This window comes from Chlorocebus sabaeus, chromosome 9 (genome assembly GCF_047675955.1).
Source record: "Chlorocebus sabaeus isolate Y175 chromosome 9, mChlSab1.0.hap1, whole genome shotgun sequence".
Lineage (NCBI taxonomy): Eukaryota > Metazoa > Chordata > Mammalia > Primates > Cercopithecidae > Chlorocebus > Chlorocebus sabaeus.
In genome coordinates, this window is record NC_132912.1 from 17,128,136 (window position 1) to 17,150,336 (window position 22,201).

The following is a 22,201-nucleotide window of genomic DNA, read 5'->3' on the forward strand; positions in this document are numbered from 1 at the left end:
GTCATGCTCGATTGGTTCCCCATCCTCTGGGAGAAAAGTGATAGGGTTGAGGGCCATGCATGTACATATCTGAAGCACCAGTCCCTCAAGGAGTAGAACCTGGTATCTAAGCAGGCAGTTGTCTGATAGCCATAAACTTCCTTTGGCACCTAGTGTGCCATTTACATCATGAGTAGTCCAGACAGTGAGATCCTTTCCTTGTATTATTCTGATAGCCTCTGACACTAAGACGGCTACCGCCACAACTACCCTTAAACAGTGAGGCCAGCCTTTTGCTACTACATCAGTTTCCTCACTTAGGTCTGCCACTGGTTGTGGGGTTGTCCCACGAGTCTGAGTAAGAACCCCAAGAGCTATCCCTGCTCTCTCTGTGACGTATAAAGAAAGTTTTGTCCTGTGTAAAGGCTTAAAGCTGGAGCTTGTACTAGGGCCTGCTTTAAGGTTTTGAAGGCTGTTTCTGCCCCTGGTTCCCACTCTACTAGATGAGTATTTTCCCTCTGGGTAGCCTTGATTAGAGTATAGAGGGGCCTGGCTATCTTGCTGTACCTGGGGATCCACAGTCAGCAAAAGCCAGTGATTCCAAGGAACCCCCACAACTGTTTTAATGTCTTAGGGCAAGGATAAGCCAGTATAGGCTGTATTCGTTCCTTGCTGAAGGCCTTGGTCCCTCTGGCTAAGATTAGGCCTAGATATTTGACCTGCTGTAGGCAAAGCTGGGCCTTTGACCTAGATGCCTTGTACCCTTGATTAGCTAGAAAGTTCAAGAAACCTAGAGTAGCCTGCTGGCATGAGGCTTCCAAACTGGTAGCCAAAAGTAAATCATCCAGATACTGAAGGACCAGAGTGCCTGGACTTGAGAAGTGGCCTAGATCTTGGGCCAGTGCCTGACCAAACAGATGGGGGCTATCCCTAAACCCTTGAGGCAAGACCATCCATGTAAGTTGGGACATGTAGTCTGTGGGATCCTCAAAGGCAAAGAGAAACTGGGAGTCAGAGTAAAGGGGAATGCAGAAGAAGGCATCCTTGAGGTCCAGAACAGCGAACCACTCTGCCTCCCCGGCATTTGAGAGAGCAGGGTACAGGGGTTGGGTACAACTGGATGTAGAGGAACCACCGCCTCATTGATGAGTCCAAGATCCTGCACTAGTCTCCAATGACCATTCAGTTTTGTACTCCTAGAATTGGGGTGTTGCAGGGACTGCTGCATTTCCTTACTAAGCCTTGAGCTTTTAAATGTTTAACAATATCCTATAATCCTTTTTGAGCTTCAGGCCTTAAGGGATATTGCCTTTGATAAGGAAAAGTGGTGGGTCTCTTAGCCTGATTTTGGACTGGGTGGGCATTTTTTGCTCTTCCAAATTGTCCTTCCAATGCCCAGACTTCAGGGTTGATTCCCTCCTCAAGTAGGGGACAACAAATGGGTAACTTATTCCCCATATTCATGGAGATAATAGCTCCAGTTTTGGCTAATATATCCTTCCCTAGTAAGGGTGAGGGACTTTCAGGCGTAACAAGAAAGGCACGTGAAAAGAGCAAAGTCTCCCAATTACAACTGAGGTGGTGGGAGAACTATCTGGTTACAGGCTGTCCCAGGATTCCTTGGATGGTAACGGACCTTGAGGACAGTCGTCCAGGACAGGAAATTAACACTGAGAAGGCCATACCAGTGTCCAGGAGGAAGTCAATTTCCTGGCCTTCAATGGTTAAATGTACTCGGGGCTCAGTGAGGGTGATGACATGAGCAGGTGCTTGCCCCAGGCACCCTCAGTCTTATTGTTTGATCATCTGGTTGGGGGCTTCTGGCCCAGAGAACCATTGCACTCTGGGGCAGTGCACCTTCCAGTGATTACCTTGGCATCATGGACATGGACAAGGGGGCAGCTTGTTTCTTGTTGGACAATCTTTTTAAAAGTGTCCTTGTAAACCACCTTGATAACAAGCCCTCCCAGGTGGTTGGCCTGCTCCATTTTTGTCCTTTCTGAACCACCAAGGTTTGTTTATCTGAGGGCCATGACTAAGGCTGCGGCCTTTCTCTGATCTCACTTTTCCTTTTGGGACTGTTCCTCTTGGTCCCTATTATAGAACACCGGGGTTACCAGGTTTAACAATGCCTCCAGATTTTGCTCAGGCCAAGGGCTCATTTTTGGAGCTTTCTCCTGATATCTGCAGCTGATTGGGTAATAAACTTATCTTTTAGGATCAGTTGACCCTTGAGTGAGTCGGGTGACAGGGAAGTATATTTTCTTAAGGCCTCCCGTAGCTGCTTGAGGAAGGCAGAAGGATTTTCTTCCTTTCCCTGAGTTATGGTAGACATCATTGAATAATTCATGGATTTTCCTATTTCTCCTTAGTCCTTCTAGAACACAGGTTAGCAGATGTTGACGACTCCAGTCCCCATGATCTGAGTCGAGGTCCCAGTGGTGATCCATACTGGAGATGGCTTGTTGACCACTAGGGAATTTGTCCCTTTCTTTGGCTGTCATTCTATCATTTACTTGACTAAGATACCAGGTATCTCCAAACTCTCAGGCTGCAGCTAAAGCCTCATTCTTTTCATTAAAGGCCAGGGTTTGATCTGACAATAGCATGATGTCTTTCCAAGTGAGATCAAAGGTTTGCCCTAGACCCTCTAGGACATCTATGTACCTATCAGGATCATCTGAAAACTTCCCCAGGTCTGCCTTGATCTGCTTTAAATCAGAGGGAGAAGGGGACATGTACCCGGGTTGGGCCAAATTCCCCTTCCCCTACAGGTTGAAGCGGACATAACTGATAGCCTGGGGGATTTTGTGGTCCCTTGGAGATTTCTTTGCTTATTTCCTTCTGGGCAGGGGAGATTAGAGGAGGCTTATCATTAATAGGAAGGGGAGCAATAGGGAGGCTAGGATATGGGGGTAAGCTGAAAGGTCCTCCTGTGGGATGTAAATTGCAAGTTTTGCATAGTTGTGTATTCTCCTTCAATGAAAAGAAAGCTTGGACATTAGGTATTTCACTTCGTTTGCCTTCCCTCTTACAGAAAAGGTCAAGCTGCAGTATAGTATTGTAATGTATACTTCCTTCGGGTGGCCATTTTTCCCCATCAGAGGGGGAATACTGGGGCCAGGTCATAGTGCAGAAAAAAAATGAGCTGCCTCTTTTTCAGGGTTTGCAGGTCAAATTGGTCCCAATGGCTTAGGATGCATTTCAAGGGTGAGCCTGTTGATGCCTGACTGTTTCCCATCTGAAAGACAAAACCACCCGCGGTTTTGGTTTGGTTTGTTTTTCTCCCTGCCCAAGAACCTGCAATGGTCCCTGGACCCTGCTGATTAGAATAGTTGCACTCACTGACACAGCAGCAGAAACACTAGTTTTCCTCCTAGACCACAAGGAGGACTGAGGAAGGTCGGATTTAGTGGCCCTCACTGATGCATTCTCAAAAACCTGCACCCTTGCCTGTCCTCCTAGACCAGAAGGAGGACTGAGAAAAATCAGGTTTAGTGGCCCTTACTGACACATTCTCAAAAACCCGTTAGAGTCCTAACATTCTACTGTTAGTACTGGGACCTTACCCGTGTCCTATAAAGATGTTACGCCCTAAAAATGAAGTGGAGGGCCATACCCTGAGGGAGGGAAGGGATCTCCAGAGTTGGAAGTGTGATGCCTTTTGTCCTCACTTATATGAATAGGAAGGATACAATTTCTGAGGCTCCCCATATCCTAGCTTCAGCAATAGCTTTTGTTAGACCTGCTAGTCTGAGGAGGGATCCTAAAATTCCAGATAGTCCCCACTACAACGGGGCTTTCAGCAAAAATTATGTCTTTCTGACTGGTGCCTAAAGAAGGTAACAGAGTCCTGGAGTTTATACTAGAAACCATTCTTACAGGAGAAACTAGAAAAGCACGAGAGACAGGGAGTGGTTTTTAGAAGCGGGACTAGCCTTGGAGAAGAGCAAGGAGAGGAAGTTTGTCTGACAGGCATTAGGACCCAGGAGGCAAGGGTCAGGATAGATAGGATAGATGGACAAGTCTTGCTTGGGCGACATGACTTTGCGAGTTCCACTCATGGCCACAGGGTCAACCAACTTGTTGGGACCCTGGAGCTGAATGGCTTTCCTCTCTGTCAACCCTCAGCTCAGCCCAGAAGTATAGAAAAAGCGGAAGCTGGTTCCAGGCCAACCAAAGCTCCCAACTCTGAAGAGTTAGGGGTTGTTTAGAGCCCTTTCCCAGAAAGTCTGACACCCATGTCTTTAGTCCAGTGGCCGTGCTAGTTGCTTTTAACTGACTGACAGGTGCCTGGTATTTAGCCCCCAAATTCTAAGGAAAAATAGGACAGACTAGCAAGCGAAAGGGGTCCGATGGTACTCACCGCTTGGTGATTGTCCCATCTGGGTCGCCAAAATGTGTCCAGAATTTATTCCTTCCAGTGGGTTCTTGGTCTCGCTGACTTCAAGAATGAAGTCACGGACCCTCATGGTGAGTGTTACAGTTCTTAAAGATGGTGTGTCCAGAGTTAGTTTGTTGGGATGTTCAGATGTGTCCGCAGTTTCTTCCTTCCGGTGGGTTTGTGGTCTCACTGACTTCAGGAGTGAAGTCACAGACCTTCGCAGTGAGTGTTACAGCTCATAAAGGTAGTGCGGACCCAAAGAGTGAGCAGCAGCAAGATTTATTGTGAAGAGCAAAAGAACAAAGCTTCCACAGTGTAGAAGGGGACCCCAGCGGGTTGCCGCTGCTGGCTCGGGTGACCAGCTTTTATTCCCTTATTAGGCCCCACCCATGTCCTGCTGATTGGTCCATTTTACAGAGCACCGATTGGTCCATTTTATAGAGCACTAATTGGTCTGTTTTTATAGAGTGCTGATTGGTGCATTTACAAACATTTAGCTAGACAGAGAGCACTGATTGGTCCATTTTATAGAGCACTAATTGGTCTGTTTTTATAGAGTGCCGATTGGTGCATTTACAAACATTTAGCTAGACACAGAGCACTGATTGGTGTGTTTTTACAGAGTGCTGATTGGTGCATTTACAAACCTTTAGCTAGACATAGAGAGCTGATTGGTGCATTTACAAACTTTTAGCTAGACAGAAAAGTTCTCCAAGTCTCCACCCCACCCAGAAGCTCAGCTGGCTTCACCTGTCAGTAGTTTCCAAACTTTAATCACCAGGGAGACCAGTTAAGACACAGATTATTGGGACCCACTTCAGAGTTTGTGATTCTGTAGGCCTGGGATGGGGCCCAAGAATTTGAATTTTTAACAAGTTCCAGGTAATACTGATGCTCTCTCTAGGGACCACATTTTGGGAACCACTGCTCTGGGGCTCTCCACTTGCAGATTGGCCCACCTGAGATTTGTAGTAATTTCAGACCTCTTGTTAAAGGAGACCTTCCATCTTCAGAGGAATGATGATCCCTACCTGCTTCCTGAACCACCAATTTGTAGGTGGGATCCAGATATGCCCCTTCCTGTTTGACAAGTACAACACATGCCCCTGGCTTTGTGCATCTCAGCTCAAATCCTCCTCCTCTCAGGCCAACCCTGCCCCTTCCTTTTCCCCATCCCTGTCTGACTGACTTTCATTCTTTCTCATCTATCCCTATCCCTTCTCTGCTTAACGTCAAGGTGAGCCTTAAATCTCCTTCTATTCCATTGCACCTGAGATACTCCCACCCCACCTTGCAGTTAACTTGCTATACCCAGGTTCAACTCTTCATCCCTAGAAACTTCATTCTGCTTCTTTCTTTATCTAAGGCAATTTATTACTACACCTACAATTAATACAATTAACCAAATTCTTTCCACTTTGATGTCACTTCCTCTCTTAATCCTAACAGACTTAACTCTCCAAGTTCCATCAGTGTCTAAGTATATTTCTTAAACTCTTGCATGAGATTACTACCTGGGTTCCATTATTTGTTCATGGTATTGTTTCTAAGTTTGGAACTGAAAAAGAAAAAATTATTGGTCAAATAGCAACTGCAAATACAACTGAGATCAGCACCAGGCTTACCATAAACAAACCACTGCATCTGAAATCCTTTCTCACGGCGGCCAACCCCATCTGTAAGGAGCAGTACTTGAAGCTTGGAGCTTGTAGTACTCCCTGGAGGGGGCAGGTCTACTCCACAGTAGCGTCCCATCCGCCGTGGTCCATCATAGAGCTGAAATAGAAGAGAAACTGCCCCATGTAAAAACACATGGTTTGTTGGATGGAAAAAGCCAAGTCTACCCAAGTAGCAAAAGCTGTTCCTGAGGTAAATCTGCTGAGGTGGGTCGAGTACACAGAACTCAACATAAGAATTAAAAATTGAAAATTGCATAGAGAGGGTTTTAGAGATGGATCTGCTTCCTAAGGCCAATAAATTTGGAAACGCAACTAGTAACTTTTGGTTTTATGTCAACATATCAAGTCCAAAGTATAATTCAGGCTCAGAATAGGGAAATAGTAGGCATTCACATATTAACAACGCATAGCGGTGCTCAATGAACAGCAGCTATTATAATTGTAAGATATAATTTTAAAATATTTTAAAATGTTTATGGGTACATAGTAGGTGTATATATTTATAGGGTACATGAGATACTTTGACACAGTAATACAATGTGTAATAATCATGTCATAGAAAATGGGGTAGCCATCCCCTCAAGATATAATTTTTAAAATAAATGCTACCTGTAAAATAATCAAACATTTTAGAAATGTATGAAAAAGGAAAATACAAACATTGATTCGACTAAAGACACACACTGTTAATATTTCATTAAATCCAAAAATTTCTCTTGATACTTTTTTCATTTGTATATATGTGTAATATACCTATTTGTGCAGGTGTATATATGTGTTTATACATTTGAGCTACGTATTTAATTGTGTTTCTTGTTTTTCATTGAGCTTATCACTAAATTGTCTGTGTAAACCTCGGCATAAAATGCCACAAATATAATGTATTTATATTATAATTCTATTGTTGTTTCATATATTTCCAATCTTTTGCTGATATAAATAGCTGTTTGATATTTTAAATGTTTCTTTTAAAAGATTCCTAGAAAGGGAATAACAAACAGTATAATCATATGGCTCTTTATAAAATATTATTAAATTTCTTACCAGAAAGTTTATACCAACTTATCCTCCCACGAGCAGTTAACAGAGGTGTTTCTTTCAGAAGAGCTTTGTCAATTATGATGACGATCACATTTTAAACTAGTACTGGTAGTGAAAAATTGCTCTTTGGCAATTGTCCTAATTTGTGTTATTTTGATTACTTTGGCATTGAAGGATTTTTTTTTTTTTTCATGTTTAGGGGCATTTAGATTTCTTCTCTTGGAAATTGTTTACTGATGTCTTTGTCTAATTTTCCATTGAGGTATTTATACATCCTCAAGGAGAAATGGAGGGTGCAAGGTTGTGTCCCCTTAACCTATCTCATTTAATGATTTTATCGGCTGTGTATCTCCAAACTGAAAAATAAAAATTGAAAACCTCTCTACTATATCTCTTCATTTGAGAAAGGTAATGGCAATCCAACAAGACTGGCTTCCTCGGGACTCAGGCCATTACATTTTCACCCACTCGCCTTCATGTTCCCTTTAAACACTTTGTTCCAGTTACCCTTGGGATAAGCTGCCCGTGCCAGTGAAACAGAAAATACCTGGCAATGGACTCATGGATTTCCTTGAGGATTCCCTTGGAGAGTACATCTACTTAAGAGTATATGTGAATTTCTGTGTGTTTGCACATATCTGTGCATAAATGTATAATCTGGATTCAATAAATTCCAGACTGACAAATTATTTTCATTGAACAAAATGTTATGACATGAAATATTGTTTGAAACACATTGATTAGAGTGTGGAGAACTTTACCACCAAATGTTACAAAGCACCTCCATGGAGCCGCCCCTAATCCCTGCAGTCAGGCATAAATTAGTCTGCCTTTGAAAGTCCTTAGCTTTTCATCTGTGCTTCTTTTGTGGAAATGGTCACATCCCCAGGCATTCTTGTTATGGGCTTGTGTGTCTTACCTCCCCTACCGATTGTGAGTTGCCTTAAAGCACAGACCACCTCTGGCCTTCCCCTCACTGCCCAGAGCAGGCCTTTGATAAAGGCAGCTTCCCCATGCATCTCCAATGAATGAACCCAGTGACTTCCCCCACCAGCTGTATTTATTTTACTAGGACCCAATCTGCACGATTACTTGCACTCTGTATAGTTAGATAGGTAGTAATACCATACAATCCTCAATTTCAACAGGCTCCTCTTAGACCGTAAAGGATTTGGATCCTTTGTGCCACTCAGTAGAAGGGAGAACCAGGCAAGGGCCTTGTTCAAGGTCAGGATAAATTGCAGATTTTTAAACCTTGACCTGTCTCGTTGAGTTCTCAAATTGGCTGCTCATCATACGTGCTTGTGAGGTTTCAGGGAAGTCAGCAGACATTTTTAAAAAGACAAGCTCAGAAGTCCATTATGTCATTCACCCCGAAGTACTAAACCTAAGCATTTTAAGCAAATGAATAAAGATGAGTTTTATTTTTCAGGTTTATTGCTGTAGCTTCCCTTTTTTTTTTCTGTTTTTCATACACTGCTTTGAATGTATATATCTATTATCAAGTTTCTAATATTCTACACATTTATCAGAAAGCTCCCCTACAATGAAGAGGGGAGAATGAGAGAAGAATAAAGCAACATAAAAAGAAGAGGGAAACGAAACGGAACAGAAGCTTTTCACCTTAGTGCTCAGTCCCACCCTCTCATGCAGCCGGAGAAACGGGAGGGCAAGAGGCCAATCTTGCAGTCTGTGCTTCTAAATCCCTGCTTCCCTGCAGGAGATTCATCTCAGCTTTAGAGTTTTTCTTAATTCTAGGGCATGAAGTCCAGTTCTAAACTAATTAGCACAGAAACAAACATACTGCTCCCAAGTAGTGGAGTAATTAGCAAGCAAATGCTCTACTGTCTTCCACCCCCAAAATCTTAACCTTCGGATTGTAATTTAGTGACCACAGCATAAATTATTTCATTTTTGTCAGGCCTCCGAGCCAAGCTAAGCCATCATAACCCTTATCCAACAAAACATAAGATTTCTCCATAACTACAATCACCTTAAGCTCGATGGGTCTTACGGAATACTAGGTTGCAACATGTTGAGGAATCATATTTCAATTCTGCTCAAGGTCATGAACAACATAGCATTTTTGCCTCTCAGCTCTGCAAGGTTAAGAGACGTGGCATTTTCACATGACTTAGAGGGATTGTTTTTTTTTCCTTCCTTCCGGATGGGATTATGCATTGAAGGAGACACCTGAATCTCAGCTGTTCAGTGGTCTTTTATAACACATTGTAAAAGTACTGGGTGGGGGTGGAGGGGTTAGGCAGTAGGTTTGGGGGGCAACACTGATGAATGACAATTCTTTTATTTTTGCCTTTGAAGGGGAGAAAATTATGCATTAAAATAAACATCAAATAGACATTTATGAAAATGCTTAAATATAATGCCCAATCAAGTAATAAATAAATGTGTAGAACAATGTCTCGAAAAGGAAAAAAAAAAAACCTCATAACTCATTTTTTAAAGTTTGTCGTTAATAAAATCAGGTTTTTTGTTTATATTCACACAGATGGGTAATGTCACCTCTACAATTCATTCTCGCACAAATTGACCACCCAAAACCACACAAAAAGGAACAGGCGTTTTTCAAAGTATACAAATACAGGTTACCATGGAAACCCGTCTCACGGATTCTGATTCTGTTTTCAGAGCAGAATGTTAACCACAGGACGATCCAGCTGTGACTCATTGCAACTACCGACAAGCACACTGGAGTGGCCCTGCTTTTAGAGAGCCTAAAGATCTACTCAGAGTGAGCAATACTTGAAGTTCTGAGTTACAGAAAGGAAACTAGTAAAACCTAAGAAAGATTGTGATTCTCACCTTGAATATGCAGATCTAATTTCTGTACTATGTTTACAGGTATTTTTCTAAATTACTAAAATAATGCTTACATTTTCAAATTGGCCATTAAATGTATCTTCAGATGTGGAGATGTGTGTATTACAAAACCTTCCTCGGTGAAATCTTTTGTTATTCTCTTAAGGAGATTATTCATTTAGGATTTTCGTGGCTTAGGTCCCCCCACCCCTACCCTACCCCAAAATATCTCAACTCCTCTTGACACACTCAGAGAGGAAGGAAATCTCTTGCCTGAGCCACACTTAACGAGTTTCTATCTACTTCCTTTGTGTGGGTTTGATAATTTGGCACGTAGTTTACGATACCATTAGTGAATTCAGACTCCAGTTGCAATAGCAAATGATCCGTGGACTTCTAAATAGGAAGGACCCATAACAAAGGGTAGGATATAAAACTGAAGACACCAAGTGTGGTCAATCACTGATAGAGATCCAATTTTTTGGAAGATTGAGGGTACTTAGGAGTCACTGCAAGTCAAGTTCTAAGTGAACAGAGACCCATGCACTCCACCTGTCCCCTCAGTAGAAGTCAACTTTATGAATTGCAGGATCTCCAAGAACAAAAATATGCCTTTCAAGTGCCTTGCTTGCTAAATTGTTTTATGGCTAAAAATTTAAAACTGTAATAAATTAAAATTTTAATTATATATATGCACTTGGGATGTAGAGATTAATTTTTTTCTTAACTATTTTTGGTTCATTTGTTTGTCTGAGACAGGATCTTGCTCTGTTGCACAGGCTGGAGTGCAGTGGTGCAATAAGGTTCACTATAGCCTCACCCTCCCAGGCTCAAGCCATCCTCCTGCCTAAGCCTTCTGGGTGGCTGAAACTACGGGCATGCACTACCACGCCAAGCTACTTATTTTTTTTTTACTTTTTGTCGAGACGGAGTTTCGCCATGTTGCCCAGGTTGGTCTCGAAATCCTGGGCTCAAGCAATCTGCACACCTCAGCTTCCCAAAGAGCTGCGATTATAAGTGTGAGCCACCATGCCCAGCCCCAAACTCATTTTAGAATCTCAGTGAGTGACAATTAAAACTCAGCCTTTCTGTTTTAGATTGACATCTAATTCATACTGTTTGTAAATATTGTTTCTTTTATTTCCTGGAAGGTTTTCTGGAAGAAAATTATTTTTTATAGAAGATCAATTTTAAGAATTAATTAAATGTAGTCCATATAGAAAAAGTAACTCAAGAGTGTCTTTAGGATGATATCATTAAAGCATGGAGAAACTTCTGGAGAATAACTTGGCCCATTTCCAATTATAAATCTTTGCAAATTCCAAAAAATCTCTATTCTTCAGAGCTTAATATGTAATTGAAATAATTCATCTGCTGTGAGGAGAAATTTTAGATGTAGTAGAGAATCCGCTATTCTTTCTATAGAATAAAAATTCTAGTCAATGAAAAGATGATCGTTAAATTTTTGAGAACTATACTCAATGATTTTATAGAATGGCATTTTGAAGTCAGTGTCACTAATAGAATATTACATTTCAATCACAAGCAGGAAAGTCATTTTATTCTAGAATGTACTAGATTAATGTCAATGTGGCCAGAGTCAGGCTCTGTGTTCATAGTCCAGTTCTAAAATTTAGAGAACACAATTTTGTGAAAATTATTGAACTTCTTCAACCTAAAATGTCTTTATCTATAAATTTGGCACCATAATGATACTTATCTCACAATATGTTGCCAAAAGCAAATGAGATAAACCACGTAATAGGTTTGCTATGAGGCCTGGCATGTGGAATGTGCTCAAAATGTTACTCTAACTCTTTGTCAGAGGCAAAGGGAATCAACATTTTTTCCAGAGAAACCACCCCAAAATAGCTATGAGAAAAGAAAGATGTTGGGGATTAGAGAACAGGAGCTGACTCATGTAAAATAGTTCACAGAAATCATCACTGGTAGGGCAGATGGGGAAGTGATGAATTCAGTGAGGAGGTGGAGGCCATTCCTTGCAGTGTGTTGCTATGACAACTTGGGCATTGTGGAGACTGAGGCATCCCGGACAGCCATGCAGAAACCAAGGCGAATCATCATGTGTGGGTTGGAGATAAGTATGCTGTGTGTGTGGCGGGGACTGCAGGAGGACAGATCATGCAGGGGACAGCAGCAAAGGAGTTAGAAAACCAGAGGCTGTTAAGGCTGCCATGGTGAGGTGGATAGAGTCTATTGGCAAGCAAAGTGGCTCTCGTGCTAAAAGTGAGAAGTATTTCTTCCTGTTGCAGCCTCCCCTCCCCTCTGGGTCCTACCCAGCCCTGTAGTTCCCACTGCTGAATCACTGGAGCTCCAGAAGGATGGGACCTAGGGAATTCTCAGGGCATCTGCTCGGACGTTCCCCACCCCAAACCACCACCACAGCAGCATCTATGGAGAGGCCTCAATAGGGCGATCGTTAAAAATGTTGATACTGAAGTTTACACTCACATCTCCTGGAAAAACTTGGAACTTTATGCAAGTTTAGGTTACTTTAAATTTGAAGGGCTTTGAAATGTTCCTGCAACAACAGTAGAAATTGTAAAACAAGAATCACAGAGGCTAGGTGTGGTGGCTCACGCCTGTAATCCCAGCCCTTAGGGAAGCCAAAGCTGGTGATCACTTGAGGCCAGGAGTTTAAGACCAGCCTGGGCAACATGGCGAAACCCTGTCTCTACTAAAAATACAAAAAATTAGCCGGGTATGGTGGTGTGCACCTGTAGTCCCAGATACTTGGAAGGCTGAGGCAGGAGAATCCCTTGAACCCCAGGAGGTGGAGCTTGCATCACTCGGTGCCAAGATCGCACCCTGCACTACAGCCTGGGAAACAGAGCAAGACTCTGTCTCAAAAAATAAATAAATAAATAACTGATAAGAATCACAGAGCAGATACAGGGCTCCCATTGTGGACAAGTCATGCCCACGGGGGCAAATGCAAAATCAAATCATGGTGGATAAATGAGGCAAATGTAGAGGAAGGCTGATAAGCAGAGCATGGTTAATCCCAGCTGACTCCAAGATGGCCCTCAGGAGGCTAAGTCCCCTCCATAAGGCGCATGGCCACTTATAGCATGCTCCCTGAGATAGGCACAGGAAAAGCTGCCTTGCCATGTGCCGAGAGGGTGGGGCAGGAAATATGAAATGTCATCTGAAAGTAACCATTACTCATAATGCTAGGCTTTGCATGAGAGCAAAAACCCCATCGAAAGACCACATTTTGAGTTACTTGGTGTCACTCTGAGTTACAGGTCTGTCTCATATAAAAACCAGTGTTTCCTTTCTATATGGTGGCTAGTTGCTGTCTGCTCTTACTAGTGAATTTGCATTTTTATTTCTGCTTTCTATATACTACTCCTGTTAGAGGCCACAACTTGAGTCTGTTTATTTTTTAAATCATTGTCTAATCATGAATGTGGGAGAACATTTAACTACAAAGATACTTATCTCAGAACTGTTTATAATGGTAAAGATTTGAAAAGATTCTAAGTGTTTCACAACAAGAATTGGTGGCTATATTGTGATGATGGGATGTGCAATGTTGAAAATGACATAATAAATAACATGGGGAAATAGTCACAAGCTATTGTTAGGTGAAAAATGTTATTATGGGTTAGTGTGTACAGAATAATCTCCTTTGAATATTAAAATAAAATAATATACAAGGAGCGATGACAGGAAATCAATACCACCAAATATTAGTAATAGTGATATAATTTAGGATTTTTTAATCTAGTTTTTTCTACATTTTCCCAATTTCCTATAATGACTACGAATTCCTTTGTGATCTGATAAATTTATTTTTAAAGCAATATCTTTGGGGACCTATTGACATAGCAATAGAGATATGCATTAGTAATGCTTCTCCAATCTCAGAATTTCATACCCTTTCAGAATTTCAAATAAACACCGGGCCTACTAAAAATATTATATTGTCTATCTCCATAATGTTTTCTTATGTATCTCAAGGTTATATGTAAAAATTAATCCACTGAAATGTTACCGTGTAAGGTAATCTGCTCCAGCATTAATTTAAAATCATATTTTGCCTATAATGCTTCCTTTTATCATAACTAGTTTATTATTAATTAGACTAATTATTTATAAAAAATTATTTCTTTATTCCCATGATGTGACTATTACCCATTGCATGCCTATATCAAAACATAGCATGTACCCTATAACATATACACCTATGTACCCACATAAAATTAAAAGTTTTTAAAAATAATAATGTCTTCAGATGTTCAGGGACTGACAGCTTCATGTAAACATAAATTTCAATAGTCACTGATGGAGCAAGGGCTTCTAAATCCCTCCCTAGTGGTAAGTGAAATGCTTTGAAAGCCAAGCATACTCTCCTGTGTATACATGAAAATTTAATTCCATAAACCTCAGCCTTCCCTCTACCAATTGTCCTGCTACAGTAAAACACTGAACATTTATTATTATTATTATTATTATTATTCTGCCTCTTAAAATTCTCACCACCTGCTGCAGACGGTCTCAGGAACAGAGAAGAACCTGGTTCATAGAACAACGTGAAATCATAGACCTTTGAGCTGGAAGAAGCCGGAGGACTGCAATCCGGGTTCTCCCTGAAGACAGTGACAGCAGGAAAAGAGAATCTATTAAATAAAGAGCCTGCCAGACATGGTGGTTCACGCCTATAATCCCAGCACTTTGGGAGGCCAAGGTGGGTGGATCTCGTGAGGCCAGGAGCTTGAGACCAGACTGGACATGATGGTGAAACCCCGTCTCTACTAAAAATACAAAAATTAGCTAGGGCGCGTGTAATCTCAGCTACTCAGGAGACTGAGGGAGGAGAATGGCTTGAATCTGGGAGGCGGAGGTTGCAGTGAGTTGAGAACGTGCCACTGCACTCAAGCCTGGGCAACAGAGTGAGACTCCATCTCAAAAAAAATAAAGAAAGAGAAAATAATAAACAAACAAACAAATAAATAAAGAGCCAATGTAGGAACTGCAGGGTAAAGATGTTGCGTTTAAACAAAATTCTGTAATGTTGCAATTGGAAATCTTTCCCATTTTAAAAAGTAGAAAGTCAATATAGTTAACTGAAATCCACAACTGTGATTACCAGTGTTTAACATTTAGCATTTTGCTCAATGCATGCTTATTCATACCATGAGCCTGTCTGATGGTGGAAGAGACCTTTCGGTCGCCCTGCCTTTGGCCAGTCTGAGGAGAAGAGCAACCTGAGGTCAACGAGCAAAGGCAGTGTGCAAAGGACAATTCAAGTTCTGAGGATCTAATGGAATTGTTACTGCTTCAGGGTAGTTTAGAAATTATTTTAGGTTTAATTATTATTCATCCTAATTCTGTTCTTCTCGTTTGAAGAGAGGAAACACGCAGAGTTTCTTTTGAATCTGAGAGCAGAGGCTCCTTTGAAGGTTGGAATGTTTGGTTCATTAACTGCTGCAAATTAATGTAATCATATGAAAATCCTTCATTGTGAAAGATGCTCAGAAAAGATCAGCATTTCTTTTTAAGGAAAGGGATTTTGATCACACTGAAATAACATTTCTTCTTTCGATTTTTTGTAATTAAAAAAATCACATTTTCCTCAGGCAATCTTAAAACCAAAATTTCTTCTAAAATGCCTCATGCTAAACTCAATGACACTACAAAGCATCTGGCTTCACTAACAGATATATTTCATTCTAAACTTTTTTTGAATCCAGGTATCATGCTTAGTACGGAGCTAGACTCATATCTGGTATTAAGATATAAATTGAAATGTTTGGTAAACTCTTCCCAGCTTTTATGCATGTTTTTGAATAGCAGCTGAACTTAGAATTGTAATAGCTTATCTCTAAACTCTAAGCAAAATGCAAAAGTCCCAGAAGCAAACTTCCTCTGACAGACAGTTCCAGGAAGCATGACTCATCTGCCCAGGAAGCGTTGGAGGTGGAGCCATAATCAAAGTCGGCTCAGATCCACTGCTGCTCAGCCGAAATCTCATCTGCCTCTCTGCATCTCGCCAACTGGAAAACAGGATGTTATCTACAATTCCAGTGGCTTTTGCAGGAAAACTGGAAGGCAGGAGAAGCAGCACTACTTTCAACACAGTGGGGCCAATTGATGTTAATTACAATTGGGCAGGCTGCTCTGGAAACCACAGATTTATTTACCGCAACATGCTATAGAGCGAGGACCCCAATCCCCAGACCGGTACTGGTGGCATTCAACTCTCATAGGAGCATGAACCCTATTGTGAACTGCACATGGGAGGGATCTAGGTTTCACGCTCCTTATGAGAATGGAACGACTGATGATCTGTCACTGTTTCCCATCATCCCCCAGTGGTACCGTCTAACGCAGGAAACCAAGCTCAGGGCTCCCACTGATTCTACATGATGGTGACTTGTATAATTATTTCATTATATATTACAATGTAAGAATAACGGAAATAAAATGCACAATAAATACAATGCACTTGAATCATCCCCAAACCACCCTCCCACCCCACCCTGGTCCGTGGAAAAACTGTCTTCCACTAAAACGGTCCGTGGTGCCAAAAAGATTGGGGTCTCCTGCTTCAGAGAGCAAAAAATAATCCATGAGGCTATGTTTATGTTAAAATAACCATAGGTAACATGCACTAGCACTTATTCCGGGCTGGTCATTATTGTAAGTTAAAACTCGTAGCAGCTCTGTAATGCAGGCAGTATTGTTATCTCCATTTTAGAGTTCTGGAAACTGAGGTAGGTAGAGGTTTAGTAATTTAATATTTCAAAAGGCATCAACTACTCAAGAAGAATTTTTCCTATTTACTTCATTGGCAATTCTTTTCTTAAGAATAAGCATTGTTGGTCGGGCGTGGTGGCTCATGCCTGTAATCCCAGCACTTTGGGAAGCCGAGGTGGGTGTATCACCTGAGGTCGGGAGTTCGAGACCAGCCTGACCAACATGGTGAAACCCCGTCTCTACTAAAAATACAAAAATTAGCCAGGTGTGGTGGCGGGCGCCTGTGGTCCCAGCTACTCAGGAGGCTGAGGCAGGAGAATCATTTGAACCTAGGAGGCAGAGGCTGCAGTGAGCCAAGATCACGCCACTGTACTCCAGCCTGGGCGACAGAGCAAGACTCTGTCTCAAAAATAAAATAAAATAAAATAAAATAAAATAAAATAAAATAAAATAAGCGTTGTTAAACTCAAGGATACAGCAAGTCTTTATTCTCTCTAAAAATAGAGAGTAACCAAAACAATTTTTAAAATGATAGGGACAATACGAATGCTCCTGTTAGTCATTGAAATTAAAATATTTTTCATTATTTTTCTTAACAGAGCTTTGAGTAAAATAAAGTGGACAAAAATTGTTGGTTTTATCATTTGTCATTTATCCTTAGTGAGAAGGGTCAAAATGCATTAACCAAGCAGGCAGCAGGCAGAAAACGAGGAAAATTAAATGTGTTAGAAATGAATCATTAATTATGTCTCAAGCTACAGAATTGAAGGCTCTCTATTTGTGAATTTCTCTACACCTTACTAAGGTGTTTCTCCTCCATCAGCATCAGCGCAAGTAAGAACAGTGAACATTTATAGATGTGTTCGCTATCTGCCAGACTTTGTTTTGGCTCTTTACATATATGGACTCATTGACTCTTATTACTCCGTTTTACAGAAGGGGAAAGTGAGGCACATAGACACTAAGGAACTTGCCCAAGGTCACCTAGCCACTAAGTAGTGGAGTTGGGGTTTAAACTTCATTCTGAAGTTACCTGCTTCACTCTGAAGCAGATACAGAGACTACCCATTTAGCATGTTCTATCATGTGTCTGGGTGCCCAGAAGACATTCTCTTGCCAGTGAGTGCTACAGGACTTCCTACATCTTTGTCATTAGCATCCCACCATAGTCAGCAGATAGAAGAGTGCTGGCTGAGGCAGTTCTAATTCCAGCAACTCCCCTCTAGAACAATACAAAGCACAGTGCTTGGAGCTGTTTTCAATAGGGAGCTAAAGACTGGGGTTTACCTTTAAACCAAGCAATTTGGAAACTGAAGAATCGTCCTTGGCACCTGTTTGGAATCTGTTATGCTGTCATGTGACCAGCAGTGATGTGCACTGCAAACACAAACATTGATTTACGCTTCACTTATTAGAGACGATGCAAGGCCTTTACAAGGACAGAGAAATTTGCCTTTAAACAGATTCTGAGGGCACACAGAGAAGGCAAAGCCCTTATGGAGATGTCCATGAATCGAGTTAGGGAACTCAGAAGAGAAAGAAAACAAAATGTGAACTCTGCCCGGAAAGGAAGCTAGATCTCGCCAGGGAGGAGCCACCGCACCTAACTGGCAGGGCACCAGGAATGGAGAAGGCATTTCCAAGAGATGGAGGTCGGCTGGTGTAAGGGTGAGGACCATTTCCTGAAGTGTCCCAGGAAGAAGCTGAATGACCAGGCAGGAGCTGGGCTCTCTCCAGAAGGGGCGTGGAGGGGAGTAATAAGCATTTCCTGAGGACTCAATATTTTCCAGGTGTCTGGATTCTTATCTTCATTTTACGCATGAGAGAACCAAAGCAGCCAGACGTTAAATTCCTTGCCCAAGATCACAGCTGGTAAAGAGCTTTGGAGTCAGGTGGACTCCAGAGCCCACACTCTATTCATGCAGCACTGAGTGTGAACGTAGGTTCACCACTTTCTGCAGTGATGACACTTCCTGCACTGATATGGTTCCCATCTCAGTCCCTGCTCTCCTGTGGGCATCATTATACTCAGTTACTGGACTACTATGGGGATAGGCAATTATATCTATCAAAGTATCCGTAGTAGTGTCTAGCACATGACAGGCATTCCATTAATGACAAATATTATTGCAATTCTCAAAATAAACATCTGAGATGCGAAGAACTCTCTAATACCTCATGAACTTCAAAGTTTGCTTGTTTGTATGAGGGGAAAATGAAATAAACTTGGAAAATATCTCTAGAATAATGTTTTCCTGAGAATGTGGAATACAAATGTCCAATAGATGTTCATTAATCAGACTTCTGGGCAAAGATGATCTGTTTGGGACTAATCTCCCCTGGTGGTTGTCCCTGCATGCAGTTCTATCAGGCTATATTCTGATGTCTCCCTTTCCTTCATCCTGTTGTTCATCCATGTTTGTCAATTGTACCTCCTAAGTTCTCTTACATCCTTCAATCACATGCTTCCTCCCCAGCAATGTTGAAGACCTGGAGCCCGCTCTCTCCCTTGGCCTACAGCAAGCCTCTTACTGGGTCTTCACCATAACTCTTACCTCCCTCCAGTTTACTCTGGCAGTCAGAGTGATTGTTTTAAAAGTGCAGATCTGATCACACCCTTGAAAGACCTCCTGCTGCTCTCCAGGAGGTCACCGAAACTCTTAATGTGCCCACCCTGCTCTGCAGGCCAGGTCCCTGTCCACCTGAGAGCCTCACACTGCTCTCCTTCAGTCCCTCACATCTCAAGCCTCCTGGCACCTGGTGTGTTATTCATCCTCAGGGAGGCCTTTCCTGACCCACAAAGGAGTTCAGTCCCCATCTCATGCCTTCTGGGTACACCATAACTTTCCCTCCCAGCACTTAACACTGTCTGAGGTTAAATTTTTATTGTGCGATAAATTGATTAAAGTGCGTTTTCTCCATTATTACAAGGAAAACTGATGATAAAACGGTCATATGTCCACAGCCTAGGCGTCTAAAATATATCCTACTGACTGGATGCATGGATAAAGGAATGAAGAACGTATATTTAGGGTAGTGACAGCCTGAGGAAATACCACAGCAAACACAAAACAAAACAACAAACCCTGCTTAACTGTGTTTAATTTGGCATATCCCAGATTTATTAGAATGTAGGTCTCTATTTGTGAAACACCTATCAACATTTGTGGCAGAGACAGTTATGTGGCTTCCGCAAATTGACTTCCCCTTCCTTTGGTTTCATGAACTACCACATGGAAGCCAGGAACACGTACCTGCCTTTGACTCTGATGTGATTAGAAATAACCTAGTGTTGCAGTAAGCATCTGTGAATTATGAGTTCTCCACAACAGCTAGCATCACTTTAAGTATTGACAATATCCCATGAGCCTGATGTTTCTCGGTCGTGGTATATGGAAAATGTTGTTCAGGCCATAGACATGGAGAATATGGATGTGAAACTGAAAGATTCAGGGATACTGGTGATTTTTTTTATTCATTCGTCCACTTGGAGTGCATTATTTTGCAACTGAAAGGAGGACATGGGAGTGCAATAAACTGTGATATAAGCATCTGGGGTGAACAGGATGACATTAGCAAGGATTTGGCAAGAGATGAAATGCACCTTATAAAGACTGGGGGGAAACGCCTTTGATCGAACTCCCCCACACAATCAGGAGGACTTGAAATGGACTTTAGTGGAAAAGGGGAAGGAATACGAAAATCAATTAATGGAAGATGACAGTGGCCAAGGTGCCCGATAAGGAAAAGGGAAAGAAAGTTTAGAATCAGAATGCAAAACTGTAAAGTGAATCTGACATTTTTAATATAATGAGGTAAATGTAGTAACAGTATGACCAGGCCTTGGTGAGATAAAATATGTAACTCAGCCATAGCAATGGAAGAGCAAGTCCTCATTGGAAAGTAACATTTAATAGCAGGCAAATGTATGTTAAGAAGATGCCTATTAAGATACTTTTCCCTCCCCAGGAGACAGCATTGAAGTGAGGATAAAACAGGCTATTTTGGTGGAAGTGGGCTATGAACAGTCGTCTCAAGTGCTAGACCAGGGGCATGTGCAAAGCTTGCTCTTGGGGAATCCTCAAGGATTTGATTAAGTCTGGGGTGAGGACTAGGAATAAATTTTTCTAACAAGATCCCCAGATGATTCTGGAATGCAGCCAGATTTGGTAGCCAGTTATAAGGACTTTATCTTCCCACCTCAGCTTCTTTTCAGTACAGACTGCAATCGTTTGAAAAGGAAATCTATCAACACCAATGTACCAAAAGAGATCTACAGGGGTGGTAACAGGGAGACTGTTTCAACCATATGGACACCTATGAGATGTCTTCTTCCCAAAAAAATGTAGCATTTGTTGAATTCTTTATATGCTCTCCTCATATAAAGGAGACAGTGAAGAGAAGTGCAACTCTGTACTAATTCCGGCGAGCAAAGAAGCAGTTGTTAATACAGAAGTGACCAAAACATTAGAAGACAGTGATCCCTTGCCTTAACTTAGAGCCTGTGATGGCTGACCACTTAACAGGACTAAGGTTTTGGGGATTCAAACTTCAAAACAAGATATAAACCTGTGGATTAAAAAAAAAAAAAAAAAAAAAAAAGCAAAAACAAATGAAAAAGCAATTGAAAAAGGAAAGAACATTCTAGAAAATTGGCAAATTCTGAAAACCTAAATTCTCACTACAAAATCAGGAATAATTTTGCAGGGGTGCAAAAAAAGGAGAACCCTCTAAAGAAATCAATCTAAGCAGAAACCCAAGGGTCTACATGGGAACTTTCTGACCATTTTATGGGTACACATACAAACTAGCTAAACTTTGGGAAATGGCACAGAAAAATATCGTTGAACATTAGAAAATAATGTCTAATTTTAAGGCTGTGACTAGGGCAAATGAAAGATGGAAACATGGATGGGATTGATGCTTTCAGAAGAGAGTGTGATGTCAATGAAGAGGGGGCAGAAACATGCCTAGTTTGATTTTGAAACTGGAAGAAGACACATGGAATTCCAGTGTAGAAGATAAAAGAGTCAACTCCTTTCAGTGAACTTTTCCAGGCTTAAGGGAATTACATTCCACGGCACTGAAAGGTATAGTCGTCACAGGGCTGATTTTGTAATCTTGATGAATTCATGGGTGCTTAATTCATGGTTAATGTTTTTGACACGGCCATAAAAAAGAGCAAGATCAGGTCCTTTGCAAGAATGTGAATGGAACTGGAGGCCATTTTCCTTAGCAAACTAATGCAGGAAACATAAAATCAAGTACTGCATGTTCTTACTTACATGTGGGAGCTAAGTGCTGAGAATACACAGACACATGACGGGGAAACAACACACGCCGGGGCCTACCTGAGGGTGGAGGATGGGAGGAAGGAGAGGATCCAAAAAAATAATAAGTACTAGGCTAAATACCTAGGTGATGAAATGATCTATGCAACAAACCCCCGTGACACAAATTTATCTATATAATAAATAAGTTCGGGGTATGTGTACTACTATTAGGGTAGTGCACATACCCCGAAATTAAAAGTTAAACTAAAAAAAAAAAAAATGTTTTAGCCTTCCAGCAG

The 22,201-nt window shown here is 41.5% G+C and overlaps 1 protein-coding gene across 1 annotated transcript in view; it reads right to left on the reverse strand.

Annotated features, from left to right (window-relative positions):
* Positions 1 to 22,201, reverse strand: part of CUBN (cubilin) — a 309,569-nt gene that overhangs the window by 187,112 nt on the left and 100,256 nt on the right. Inside the window, exon 28 of the mRNA XM_008002385.3 lies at positions 5,989 to 6,139. Within this exon, the coding sequence (XP_008000576.3) occupies positions 5,989 to 6,139 (151 nt within the window). The remainder of the gene's footprint in view (positions 1 to 5,988; positions 6,140 to 22,201) is intronic.